General features: G+C 39.2%; 2 protein-coding genes across 4 annotated transcripts; both read right to left on the bottom strand.

The window, feature by feature from the left end:
- Window positions 1-1,531: 1,531 nt before the first annotated feature.
- Window positions 1,532-2,045, bottom strand: LOC138927776 (uncharacterized). Of its 2 annotated transcripts, none has more exons than XM_070283094.1 (3): window positions 1,930-2,045; window positions 1,731-1,864; window positions 1,532-1,671 (listed from the first exon to the last, which is right to left on the bottom strand). In XM_070283094.1, exons 1-3 carry the CDS (start codon window positions 2,021-2,023, stop codon window positions 1,552-1,554), a joined length of 348 nt encoding a protein of 115 aa, XP_070139195.1. In that variant the 5' UTR covers window positions 2,024-2,045; the 3' UTR covers window positions 1,532-1,551. The 2 variants fall into 2 exon arrangements, with proteins under 2 accessions (XP_070139195.1, XP_070139191.1); XM_070283090.1 differs by having other exon boundaries at window positions 1,731-1,876; window positions 1,930-2,030.
- A 1,336-nt stretch (window positions 2,046-3,381) lies between these two features.
- On the bottom strand, window positions 3,382-6,862 carry LOC108134348 (uncharacterized). 2 transcript variants are annotated; one of them, XM_017254626.3, is made up of 3 exons: window positions 6,665-6,862; window positions 5,904-6,047; window positions 3,382-5,839 (listed from the first exon to the last, which is right to left on the bottom strand). In XM_017254626.3, the coding sequence occupies exon 3, from the start codon at window positions 5,707-5,709 to the stop codon at window positions 3,610-3,612; it is 2,100 nt and encodes a 699-aa protein (XP_017110115.2). In that variant the 5' UTR covers window positions 5,710-5,839; window positions 5,904-6,047; window positions 6,665-6,862; the 3' UTR covers window positions 3,382-3,609. The 2 variants fall into 2 exon arrangements, with proteins under 2 accessions (XP_017110115.2, XP_017110114.2); XM_017254625.3 differs by lacking the exon at window positions 5,904-6,047 and having other exon boundaries at window positions 3,382-5,858.
- Between the last annotated feature and the right edge of the window lie 5,537 nt (window positions 6,863-12,399).

Raw genomic sequence — 12,399 nt, 5'->3', positions numbered from 1 at the left:
GGCTCTGCCACTGTTAAGTTATCAGCAAAAGGTCGAATCCGTCGGATGGGATTTCTCGGAAAAATTACATCAATTTTTTTTTTCAATTTATATCAGGGAGGTTGATAAGCCGTTATTCCAAAAATTTGTATTTTTTTGGCTTCAATTATGTACATTTTTAAGGATTTAGGTTTTTGTAAATTTTTTATTAATGTCAATTATTATTTTCATAATTTTTTTTTTGGAAGTTAATACAAAAAATCGGATCCATTCCAATGTGAAATTTTGATAAGGAATATGTATGTATAATATTCTTATATACTTACGTGTAATCTTTCTCTGTATTTTATAATCACCGTGTTGTTATCAACAACAAATTAAAAGAAAATTAATAAGTTTTGTATTTTTACAGAGACTAAATTCAGAGATAAGTAAATTGGAAAAAAAAAATTCTCTTTAAACTGACTCGATTTTTTCAGTTTTATTTTTTAAGAGTCATGTGTTCCAATTCTTGGAAATTAAGTAATAACGACGTTTTAAATATTATTTTTTTATATTTTATTTTATTATATTTTTGATTAAAAGGTGCAATTTAGTAAGTGTTAGTAATGAGTCATGTTTTTCATTGTTGTTTGAATCTATTTCCACCTCACTGACCCCGGTACTGTAGTCATCAGAGTCATTCTGTTAGGCCTGACGTGGGTCCAGCTGTGTCATCTGGAATATTATACCTGGAATCTACATAAATCACCTCGCTTAATAGGGATTCGAACTATACAACTTTTCTCTCTGAATCATAATGCTGTGAATCAGCTTCTAACTTATCTCTGGACTCGAAAAGAAATTTTTTTTCTCATTATTTTATATTCCTTTCCAATTAAATATAAAAGTTTGAAAAGAAAGAAATTTGTTTGATATTCCTCTGCGTAATATACTGGTATAGATATTAAAAAAGCTTATAATATTTTTCAGATATTACTGTAAATTTTTACATCCTTTATTTATGGAGAACTTATATCAAGAAAAAGGAATAATTTTAATTTTAAACGAATGCCTTATATTTCAAAAGTGTGTTCAAATAGCAAATCGGTGAATTGGGTTAAAATGGCTTAATCAACTAATATTTCTATAAGTTTTTTTTGGGGTATTTAACATATTTTTTCAAAGACAGTGGCCACATAGCTTCAAAATTACTGCATCGATCATTTTAAAAATTTTTAACATCATTTCTGTATACATCATTGAGTAATGCTGAGGATTTTTTCATTTTGTTTCAAAAAAACATTTTTTCGTTTCAAAAAAAGCCTCATGGTAACGTTATATAGTCCTATCGATTTTCTAACAATATAATTTTTTTAAATTCAATTGATTCCAAAAAGAGAACGCATAAATTTTAAAAATTTGATTGTTTTTACCATAATTAAACTTATTTCATCCTTGAAGGAGTTATTATACATTTCAATTCGGATACAGCATTAAATCTTTATTTCGGGTTATATATAAAATTTTTGTTATATTTAAATGGGAGTTAAATGAAAAGAATTTCGGGTATCAAGTATTGAAGAACCTCGACTATAGGCGTCTTTTCCTGCTCTTCTCTTCGTATCGGTAGCAATCGGAGCTCAAACCTTGCAAAATCGGGACAAGTTCGGCTTGAGAATTCCAATCGTTCTCCAAGATCACTTTTTTGTTCTGAAATTAAACGCAAATAATATATAATTCGAAGTATGATCTCAGCTTCTGGAACTTACCGATTCTTTCTGAGTCATGCGCTGTTTCAGAGCATCAATGTTGGTCTTGTCCTCTTCCACATCAAACTCGGGAATAGTTGCCAGTCCGGCGGCTCTTCCAATGTTTGCGATGATTGGTGTAACATTAGTTGTATCTGAGGATAGATCTGCTCGATATGTTGAATATACAAAAGTGGTATTGCTATGCTGTTCAACATACCATTTCTAACTTCGGCACCCAATTGACGATTCCCTATATGACCTTGCGAATTGACAGTTTGTGTCCTCTTTTCAACGTCGAGGTTCCTCTGCATGGCTTCCAAGTTCTGGCGTAATTCATCCAGTCGCTGTTTCACGCTTTTCAGTGTTCTGAAGGAGTCGCCGATCTTGACCAGACCTTGGCTCACTGTCCCCACAACCATTATCCAAAGGTGTTTCTTGTCGTCTTCTGGTAGAGGTTCATGGTTGCTCTCAAAGAAAATGTTCACTGTTGAGTTGTACGAAACGCACCACTCAAATGCCACACCACTGGCCCTGCTGTACGTCCGATAGGCGTTCGAAGTCAAGTCCCGAACATTGTCTAGGTCCCTCTTGGCGGTACTCCGGGATCCGATCAGACCATCATCCACCACATTGATGGCGCTTTGCAGGGCACCGAACTTTAGCTTGTTATTGAAATCGCTTTCGTAGTTGTTGACTGAGCGGGAGAGACTTCGAAGTCCCTTCTTAAAGAAAGTCAGGTCTTCGGGACTGGCACTGCACGCGACAAAAAAAATGCACAATGGCAGGGATAATGCCAGGGATGTCCTCATCGCTAATCCGTTTGATGAGATCGCAACCCTTAAAGCCGGCTTTGGCAAAACTGACTGCATCCCATTGTATCTGTCTTTTTATAGTAGTTAAGGAACTTTAGACAGCTGAGGTATGCATTTTTCCAATTTCAAGAAAAGGGCATTCTTAGTAGTAATTGCATATGTGGGTCTGCTCCTAGTAAATAGTTACATTGATTACTTCTATACTCTTCATAAACATTTAGGTTTATTGGGAAAACCAATTTTGGGTTTTTATTTTAGTTTCTTATTTTATTGGTCTTATATTTTATTTTCCTTATATGAACTTATTTGGCATATATTTTTTTTTTTTTTTAACTCAAGATAATCGAAAAAAGAGCACACGTATTTCCATGTGCAATATTGATAGGAATATATAGTGCAAAAACATTGAGAAATATTCAATATCACTCTGTATGACAGTCTACGTAGGTGACGAAGCGCAAGCCGTAAAGCTGTTCGCGTCGATGTAAAAACTATTAACCGAGAGGCGTCAATATAAATTTTTAAAATCAATAAAAAATAAATAAATGTATATTTAAATAAACCTTCAATTGATATAATTGCATTTTAAGGCGAAAGATGAAGGCAATTAATATTTTTTAGTATCCAAAACTTCTTTTTTTTAAGTAAAAGTATTTAAAAATATGTATAAAACATTGAAGTATTTTGCCTAAAATTATTTTTTAAAAAGACAATTGTTATCCTAGATAAAAACTACAAATTACTTTATTATATACTAATTAATTAATTACTCCTACTAATAAACTATTTTAAGATATAATACGACCCCCGAATATTAAAAAAATATATTTTAGTTTCACTCCAAAAAAAAAAACTCATTTTAATTGGTTTCGATTTTTTTTTAATACTAAACAGTTTAAATTTTGATACAGAGAATCCAAGCGTCATGATTTTTAAAAGGAACCCGAAAGGACCATAATTAGCTGATATAGAATGGATCTCGAAATGGGCCTAAAACTGACTGAAGCTGGCGCGAAACTAAGCTAATGAAGTTAAAAGTAAACTAGGACTCGGATATAAACTACTTTTTAAACTAAAACCTTGAATTAAGACTGGGAGTTGTTTTCTTCAGGAGCAAGTTCTGGTGCCTCCTTCACCTCGGCATCGTCCTTCTCCCCAATCCTGGCCAGCATCTGGGCTATGATCTCGCTAGTTGTCAGTAAGTATGACTCAAAGGGAACGACTTCATTCTTCTTATCCTCTAGATAACCGTCTTCCACCTCGGGAGCGAGAGGCTGCCCGTTGCACATATTCTCCAAGTCAGCGGCATAGCGACTGCGACATGTGATGTCCTCGTCCTCGCGGTTCGCCTCCACCTCATCGCCGATGAGGCAGTCTCTGATGGCCATCAGCCAGCGGGAACGAGTGGGTGAATAAACCATATTCGTAGGTGACGGAATGTGTATACCGATTCTGGAAGTTAAACCTTCTCCCAACATGTCTTCGTTATGGTTGCGCCGATTGCGAAGCAAAAATGAAACTGTAGCAGGAGCTGGAAGCAAAACTGAAACTAACATTGGAGCGCCACATAGAACTGCAGTTGAAGTAGAAGCCGGAGACGAGACTAGAGACACGGCCTGAGTAGGAACTGTAGCCGGAGCTGGAGACTGAGCTAAAGCCGAAGCTTCAGTCTGAACCGGTTCCGGATGCACCAATAAGCACTGTCCGGATTCCCGGGACTCTTCAATCTTCGATTGGGCTGGCACGGACTCGAGCTCCTCGAACTCTACCTGGTCGTTCCACTCTTCGGGTGAAAGGGGCACTGGTTGTTCATCATCCGGATCCTCCTCTCGCTCGGTGGCGCTCTCCATTATTGGTGGAATGATAGGGTTGCTTGTCTCTTGTGGATCCTGCTGCAGTCGGAGCATCTCACCCGAGATGTAGTCCAAGTCGTCGTAGTTGTCTTGCTCCAGGTCGACGTCACCATCCTGCTTCTCCGTTTCGGATGAGGGCAATGTGGCCCGCAAGTTGATCAGCTCCCGGGGAGCCTCCTTTGCCTTCTCCGCCCGGAGAGTCACATACTTGAAAAATGCACTGAAGCTGACATGCGAGTAGGGTGCGCGGGGCCGGGGCCGATGGTACGGGCAGTCCTCGTCGTAGAGCCACTCGCGTGGAGCATCCACCGCCAGACTAAAGTCGCGGCACATTTTCTTGAACTCGTGGTGGTCTGTGTAGATAGCGCGCAAGCCCACCACGGTGATGGCTTGGCTGATGCGTTCTTCAACCTCGAGATCGTCCTTCAAAATGGTCAAAAAATTGAGGTTGTTGGAAAGGTCGGGGAACATTAAGCCGTGCCACATCCTGCGCAGCAGTTTGTTGGGCAGACGCGTAAAGCGGATGCACTCAAACAGGCGGCTCAGCAATCCCCTTCGTTCGATGGGCCGGGCGGCCATCCAGCGGATGATGCTGTACAGAACCTCCATCTCCGTGTTGACCCCCAGATTGTCCTGCTGCAGTATTGTCACTAGATCTTCTACCGGCAGGTCCAGGTATTGGCTGTCCCCGACCATGGCCAGGAAGTGGAACCCGATCCGTTGGAGCATCAGCTGGCACTGGGGACGCAGAACCTCGTACGTCCTGGCCCGCATGTAGATATCGAATGCGATCTGTTCCCGGCACTGCGAACTGCACAGGTAGCGATTACATATGACTTCCAGTGAGCTTATGTCCAGCTGGATGGCGGTGTGCAGCAGTTCCACTAGCTTGCCGGGCTGCGAGTTTGCGTCCAGGGGCTCCTTCTGCCTCATCCAATCATAAGCGGCCCGAAAACCAACGGCGGTAAGATCTGTGCCTTCCCGGAAACGACTTACGGAACGCGGGTGACGCGCAAAGTAGCCGGAGTGTAGCTGGAGCAGTGCCGGGATGCACCAGAAGGTGGCCCTGCCGATGCAGACGCGGACAGTGGCGCCCAGGTTTCCCTCCAAGATGCGACTCCAGTCGTCGGCGGAACGGCACTCGAGGGGATGCGGCGACCGGACATTGATCCTCGAAAAGTCGCAATCGTTCCATGGCATCATATGGCTCAGGGCCATCTCTAGTTTGTGACGACGCTCCTGGCGCTCCACTTCGCTGCTGAACGTCTTGCGGTCATTCAAGGCCACCAACTCGTGCCACTTATAGTCGTACCACTGCAGATTCCGGGCCATCACTTGCTCTAAGGATCGTTTCTCTTCTACGGATGCTGTCTGCTCTACAGATACTTTTCCCTCTACGGATACTTTCTCTACGGTGCCTTCACTTATGTCTGAATAGTCCTCTATCTATATAGTATGTACTCTGTTGGTATGAATGTGGTCTGCAATATTAAGGAAAGGAAAATTGATTTATGTTAATCACGTACCAAATTTGTCCAGTTCAGGTTTTCTTTTTTAGGTTTTAGGTGTTTTTTTGGTTGAGAAGAGCCTGATACACTTGAAGAGCAATTTTTAGAAAGAATTTGGGTGCTGGTTGACGCACTAACCTGTCCGGATTTACTTTTCCAAGGCTTCGTTGTTTAAAAAAAAAATGTTGGGTTTAACATATTAGCATGATTATACAAAGCAATTCCTTACAAAATAAATACCTAACGAATCTCATGCTATAACAAAAAATATTTTAAAATAACTACTAGTCTTTTTGGAAAAGTTAACCCAGAAAGTAATCTTCAAAAAGAATAAAGTTATGACCTAACTTTCAGATAAAGAATTTAAGCCTTCAGGAAAATACTATAGCTTCTTGAAAATTCTTTGTTTGTTTATGCTAAAACCGGCTAAGAATAAAATTATAATCAAAGGATAAAGTCATAAATATAAGGGTAGAAATATATTAAAACAAGAAAGGAAAGCTAACTTACCAAAATCTAACTTAAACCACAAGCTTTCAAGACAAGACCATAGAATATCCCCATTACTTTTAAACAGAATTTTGGTAACGAAATTATAGACACGGGCTAATTTAATTTTGTTTCAATAATACTTTGTCCTGTGACCGAACGAATTTCGATTATCCGTGAAGAGGCCGACAATTAATTTCCGGCGGATTAAATGCGTTGGCCTCCGGGCATCGCGAAACGAATTTAATTCAATTTTGTGTAGTAATGAAGGAGAATTTAGCTGTACTTACCTAATCACACGTATCCCGCAATATCAAGAAAGTGAAACTTAAATTTTGAATTGCATTTTTCACAAATTATCCTAAAAATTTTATAGAAGCCAAAATTCTTTCCACTCCTATTTGACAAAACGAGATACTGGGACTTTTCCTGAGAAATGTCTACGACGTTGTGGTTTGTAGGATACTAAACTGTAAGATTTGTACATACTTTCGAATTGATGGAAGGCACAAGGGGTTGCTGTGATTGGAAAATTTTTGCTTACGGAGGATCTAAAATGTTTTTTATTGGCGACTAGGATTTTATAAAGTATTTTATTTTTTTAATATACTTATTATATAAATAACTCTTTTGGGGAAAGAACTGCAGTGACAAATAAATGCTATTATTAAAAGTGGCTTGTTTACGGAATTAGGGTTACTGAAATTGGTAATGTTTTTCATGGGCCTGAATTTCTGAATTTATAATACTGACTACTGATTTAGAGGGGTTTAAAAATATATAAAACGGTTTAAAAACGTGGATGAACATCCACTCTTAATTTAAAGATTGAACTTCACTTTTTGAAGGACTTCTGGGGCGGAGTTGCTGTCAGAGCCGCGGGCTATCCTTCTGACTATTCATCACTGTGCGTGATGGCACTCGGTGATTGATTTCGGATTTTGATTTTCGACTCCGGCCATCATCAACCCCGGCAGCCCTGGTATTTAATCCAGAACAAATTCAATCACTTTGGCGAATAATTTGCCAGCTAATGGAATTTTAACACAAATTAGTTGTATTGCTTAAATGCCAGCTCGTAATTTGGTAATGCCAAGTGCCAGGAACAGGATTCCACTCTCGCCAAAAAAAAAAGCGAAGTGAAAAAGTCAAGGAGGGACGGAAGGATGGAGGAGAAGGACTTTGGACGAAACCAAGTTGACCTGCGGCATTTTGGTAATTACGACAGAAGCTGTGCGATGGACCCCACCGCAAAAGCAATTTCTTTGCCCGGAGGCCGAGTTCCTGAACGCCACCCACCGCCCACCAGTCCACAGCGAACGGTTGTTTGCTTAACCTGAACTCTACCCACCCACCGCCTACCGCCTACCGCCTACCACTGCCACTGCCACCCATTCTCTTCAATACGTTCTCGTGTCCTGGCAATAAAATCAAATCAACAGGCAACAAGTGCTTCAGCCTCTCAGCTTCTTGTCCTCCCACTGGCTCCCTCCACTCCCTACACTGGCTGCCTTCTTCTTCTTGTTCCGTCAGGGTTGTCATCTCACTGGAAATGAAATCATTTAACCCGGAGGCCACAGCCAACCGAATCGAAAACGACCCAAAAACGAATCATAACGGGCAAAAAGCGAAATAATATTGAACATGATTTATGCCATTGCACTTTGAGCCCAAGAAAAATATTTGGCCAGTAGAGGAGGAGCCAGAAAACCTGCGGCCAAATGTGAACTTTTGATAGGGTTGTGTGAGGAAAATGTTTTCGATATATATAAATGCTTGTAATGCAAGAGTACTGTAAAAAAAATAAAATGTTGATAAAAGAATTGAGGTTAAAAAAACCAAAATTTCTTTCAATCAAGGTCTTAAAGTCTAAGTCTTAGACTATAGGATACCTGATTCATACGAAACTATCTTCATCTTACTTGAGCCTTATAAAATTAGTTGGTAAATTAACATCTTGATGACTATATGATACCTGGTACAGGCAAAACTCTTCTTATGTCTTAAACAATAATTTTGTTAATTATTTTTGGCTATAATCTCTCTTAGTTAAATAATTACTAATACGAATATATGATACTTGGTTCATACGAAACTATCATCGTCTCTCTTAAGTCTTAAACAATTAGTTTTTAAATTATTTTTGGCTATATTCCCTCTTAGTTTAATACTTTAAGCCTCAAAGCGATTGCCCAAAAGACAATTGAAAAATTATGTTAATTTTCTGGGTTTTGTTTTATCTATTTTATTTAGGAATTATATATTTTTTGTTTATTTTATTCTCCGCAGGGATGCAGAACTAGGAATAGAAGAAGAAACGAATCCTTTTGGCAGCAGGAGAGCGTGCCTCGAAAGCAATATGGAAAAATCTCGTAAACCCAAAGGGTTTCCTTGCATTCCGGCACGTTGGCAATTTATTTGCAGCTCCTGCTCCTGCTGCTGTTGCTCCTGTTTCTGTTTCTGATCCTGCTGCTCCTGCTCCTGCTGGCCAACTATTTAAAAATACACACATACACAAAAACATTATAATAGGCAGTGGGTGGGATGAGAGAGTAAGGAAAAGCGATGGAAAAACGGCGGGAAAATTTTGGAGAGGAGCACCGTGATTAATGCCCGTCGTGGGCTTTTGTGCCTTCGTGTGCAAATTTCGTGTAATCTACTTTAAAGCCTGGGCATTGCATAATTCCAGGACCTCCATCAGCAGTAGCAGGACCTCCATCGGATTAGGAGCTGGCCAGGAGCTACAGGATATGCAGGTGTAGTGGCGAGGTCCTACCGTGCCACCGCAGGAGCTATGGAGTGTTATTAAAATCATATCTGACAAGCCCATTTGTCTTGGCCCTCCAAACGAGTGAGTGTGGGTCCCAACCTCGGGCTTGGGGCTTTCCAGAGGTGAATTGGGTTGCAAGACTTTGATTTGCTCAAAACGAACATGTCTTTGGTCAGAAAATGTCAAAGGGGAGCAATAGTTTCCAAAAGTAAATTGTTGCGAAGGTATTTTTTCTCTTCAACTTTAAGATTTAACTAAAAAATCCTCCAAGAAACTTCAAACCATTTTATGAAGTATTTTATTTCCGCACATATTTAAAAAAAAAAGTGTAAAAGTTGAATTCTTGTGTACTTTCTGGCGCCAGCTAATGCTGCAACTTGAAAGCCTGTAAAGCTTAAAAATTTGTTTGGCTCACAGGATGGTCCTCAGCTTTTATTTGCCACAAAAACCCCGGGCGCTCAAAATTGAATCATGAACATTGAGGGTTGTGGGTTTAAGTGGCCTTTCCACGGGCGGATTGAAAAAGATTCGAAATCGTTTGGCCATCGCCATCGACCGAGGACCAAGCACCAGGACATGAGTATAAAATTGTCAGGCAGCCACATAAACATTGGCAATATGGTGGACTTGCCACAAGGATATACTATACTACATAGCTTAAGGGGGAAGAGGGGATATTTGTGTTGCGGTGTGATGGTGTCCTGTTCCGCGGTTTCCCTTTAGTGGTCGTAAACAATTTTACAGCCCAAACATTTGGCCGTGCTTTGTCCCCGCTGTTTGCTTTTTATTTATACTTTTATATTTATTGGGTTTGTATATTTAAAACAAAATGGCGCACACCATTTCAGCGAGTGCTTAGCGCCATTGCAAGTCCACTTACATATCAACGGTGGCCCACCCACTCCCTCAGGCGATTTCACTGAAAGAAAAAAATTGCAGTGTCGAAAAAAAATATGCGCCACTCTAAAAATATCTTAAAATAATGTTAAAGGCGATATATCTTTTCTAACAATTTTTTTTACATGCCTTGTCAAAACTCTATGTGCTTTCGTCACCAGTATTTCAACTTCTTGAAGTATTGGCGCTCTGAGTTAACAGTGGCAACTGCAATTATTAAGGACGTCTCTTTTTTCCATTTTATTTAATATTTTACTTTAAATAAGCAACAAAACAAACTATTAAAAAATCTTCACTTTTCCACCAAAACTTTTATAGCGTGTGCGTTCGTCACAGGTATTTTTTTAACTTTTTTTTTTTTTAATTTTTTAATTAACAATTTATATACAAAAATTTTTTCTGAAAGTTTCTGCCAGTGTTTTGGTCAAAGGCGGAGGGCTAACAAATGGGGGAGGGCTCCAAAAAAACACGCCTGTCAGTGACGCTAAGTAGTTGGCTCAGACGGCAACTTTGGCCCAACTTGGACTTGGACCTGGACTCTCAGATTCAGATCCAGACTCGGATCCAGATTCGGATTTGGATTGGACTTTTGGCCGAGCTCCTTGTTGATTTTTTTTTCGGCTTTTATTCCTTTGGCTTCACAAAGTTTTCGGCGCATTTATTTGCGTAAATGGCAGGCCAGCAAATCTTGTTGCATACTTTTAGGTAGTCGGCCGCGCCAACTCTGACTCGGACTTTAAAAAGAGCGTTAATTTATGCACGTCACTTTCAGTCGAAATAGACCAGATATGGCTAGGCATAACGCTTGAGAGCAAACCCTCCAGTTTGAGAGCTATTTCCGTTTTTCATTGCGGAAATGAGTAAGTGGATTTTCCTTAATTTTCTGCCCTCCACTTGAGTTGCGGAAAAGTCTATTTAAAGTCCCTGTTGTACATCCTGGTTTTTGTACAAATGGGGTATGCTGGAGAAATTAGGAACTGAAAAGCTTAAATAAATTTGTTAGATGAAGATATATGTATGTGGAATATAAATATAATAAAACATGAAGATGCAGTATATTTTAGGAAGTTTAGCTATATTTAAATATTTATATACTTTTAGACTAGATTTGATATACATAAATAAAAAAAATATTCTGAGTACTGTCTTTCAGTTCTTTTTCTCAGTTTTATCTAAAGAATTGAAGACTTCTAGTACTGATACATTGTTCTATTTTGTATATCCCTAGTACCTATATTATTTCGAAAACTTTTTTACAACATTGGGAATATTGATGAGTCGTTATTCAAATTTTGTTGGTGTTTTATTTTTTTATTATTGCCAAGTCATTTCCCATTCAAATTGACATTGAGCATATTGTAGGGCAGCCATTCCGGTTTCAGGACTTGAGCATTTCAGCACAATTCCCTGGCAAGTGTCAGCGCCTCCTTTCGCCTCCTGTTGTCGCCTGTCGTCTCCTGTCTTCTGTCGCCTCCTGACAACTTTCTACTTTCTATTTTCCTCATTCACATTCCCTTTTATTGCTTTGCACAACATTTACTGGGCGAAATGGAAAATGGGAAATGTAAATGAACAAAATGAGCTTCGGAGCAACAGACAAAGATAAACAAAAATAAAATTGTCCAATTGCTAAGAAGTTTCCATTGCCGTTTCGCATTGCCATCGCAGTCATTTTCCTCATCGTTTGAAAATTTATTTTCGATTTCTATTCCATGGTATTCCTAGATACCACCACCACCTCCCCAAAAGCCCCCACCACCTAAAAGTCCTTGCCCCCCTCTCATCATTGGCCTATCAATGTGCGCTCTGTGTTGACAGTGGCAATTGCTTGAATAAATAAAGCAGCCGGAATGCCAGAACTGAACCTTCTGGGCAAAGTCAATAATATCGTACCACCACAGTCAGCCACCCAAAAAATCCAACCAGCCACCCACTACACACACATCCCTATACACATCCTATACACATATATGGCTGAGTTAGAGAATGCATTTCTCATATTTTCAAATGAAATTTCATGGAGCGACTGTGAGAAATGAGCTTCCTTCTGACAGAGAGCCAAACAAATGGTCAAAGGAATAAGATAGCTACGGGTTAATATAAAGACAAGGAATATTTGATACCCTACAAAAATATATATTATCTTTAGGAATTTAAAAGTAAGCCATACATGAGTGTTTCAACTTTAAAGGCTTTATAATATGCCAAGATTGCCTCACGTTCTTTAAGACATCTTTTTGGGTCTTTTAATGTATACTTTTCGAAACCGATCATAGGTATATATGTATAATAATATTATACTACTTTATACTTCATATGTTATTCAATAAAACTCCTAAATAAAAACCAATTTCAATG

The sequence above is a fragment of the Drosophila bipectinata genome, chromosome XL, assembly GCF_030179905.1.
Source record: "Drosophila bipectinata strain 14024-0381.07 chromosome XL, DbipHiC1v2, whole genome shotgun sequence".
Classification (NCBI taxonomy): Eukaryota; Metazoa; Arthropoda; class Insecta; order Diptera; family Drosophilidae; genus Drosophila; species Drosophila bipectinata.
This window is presented reverse-complemented; position numbering and strand designations above follow the sequence as displayed.

Coding starts and splice junctions, on each gene's coding strand:
- LOC138927776 (XM_070283090.1), bottom strand. CDS start 2,023: ATGCAGAGGAACCTCGACGTTGAAAAGAGGACACAAACTGTCAATTCG. Junction 1,877..1,929: donor GGGTGCCGAAGTTAGAAATG/GTATGTTGAACA, acceptor CATATCGAGCAG/ATCTATCCTCAGATACAACT. Junction 1,672..1,730: donor GCATGACTCAGAAAGAATCG/GTAAGTTCCAGA, acceptor GTTTAATTTCAG/AACAAAAAAGTGATCTTGGA.
- LOC108134348 (XM_017254626.3), bottom strand. CDS start 5,709: ATGGCCCGGAATCTGCAGTGGTACGACTATAAGTGGCACGAGTTGGTG.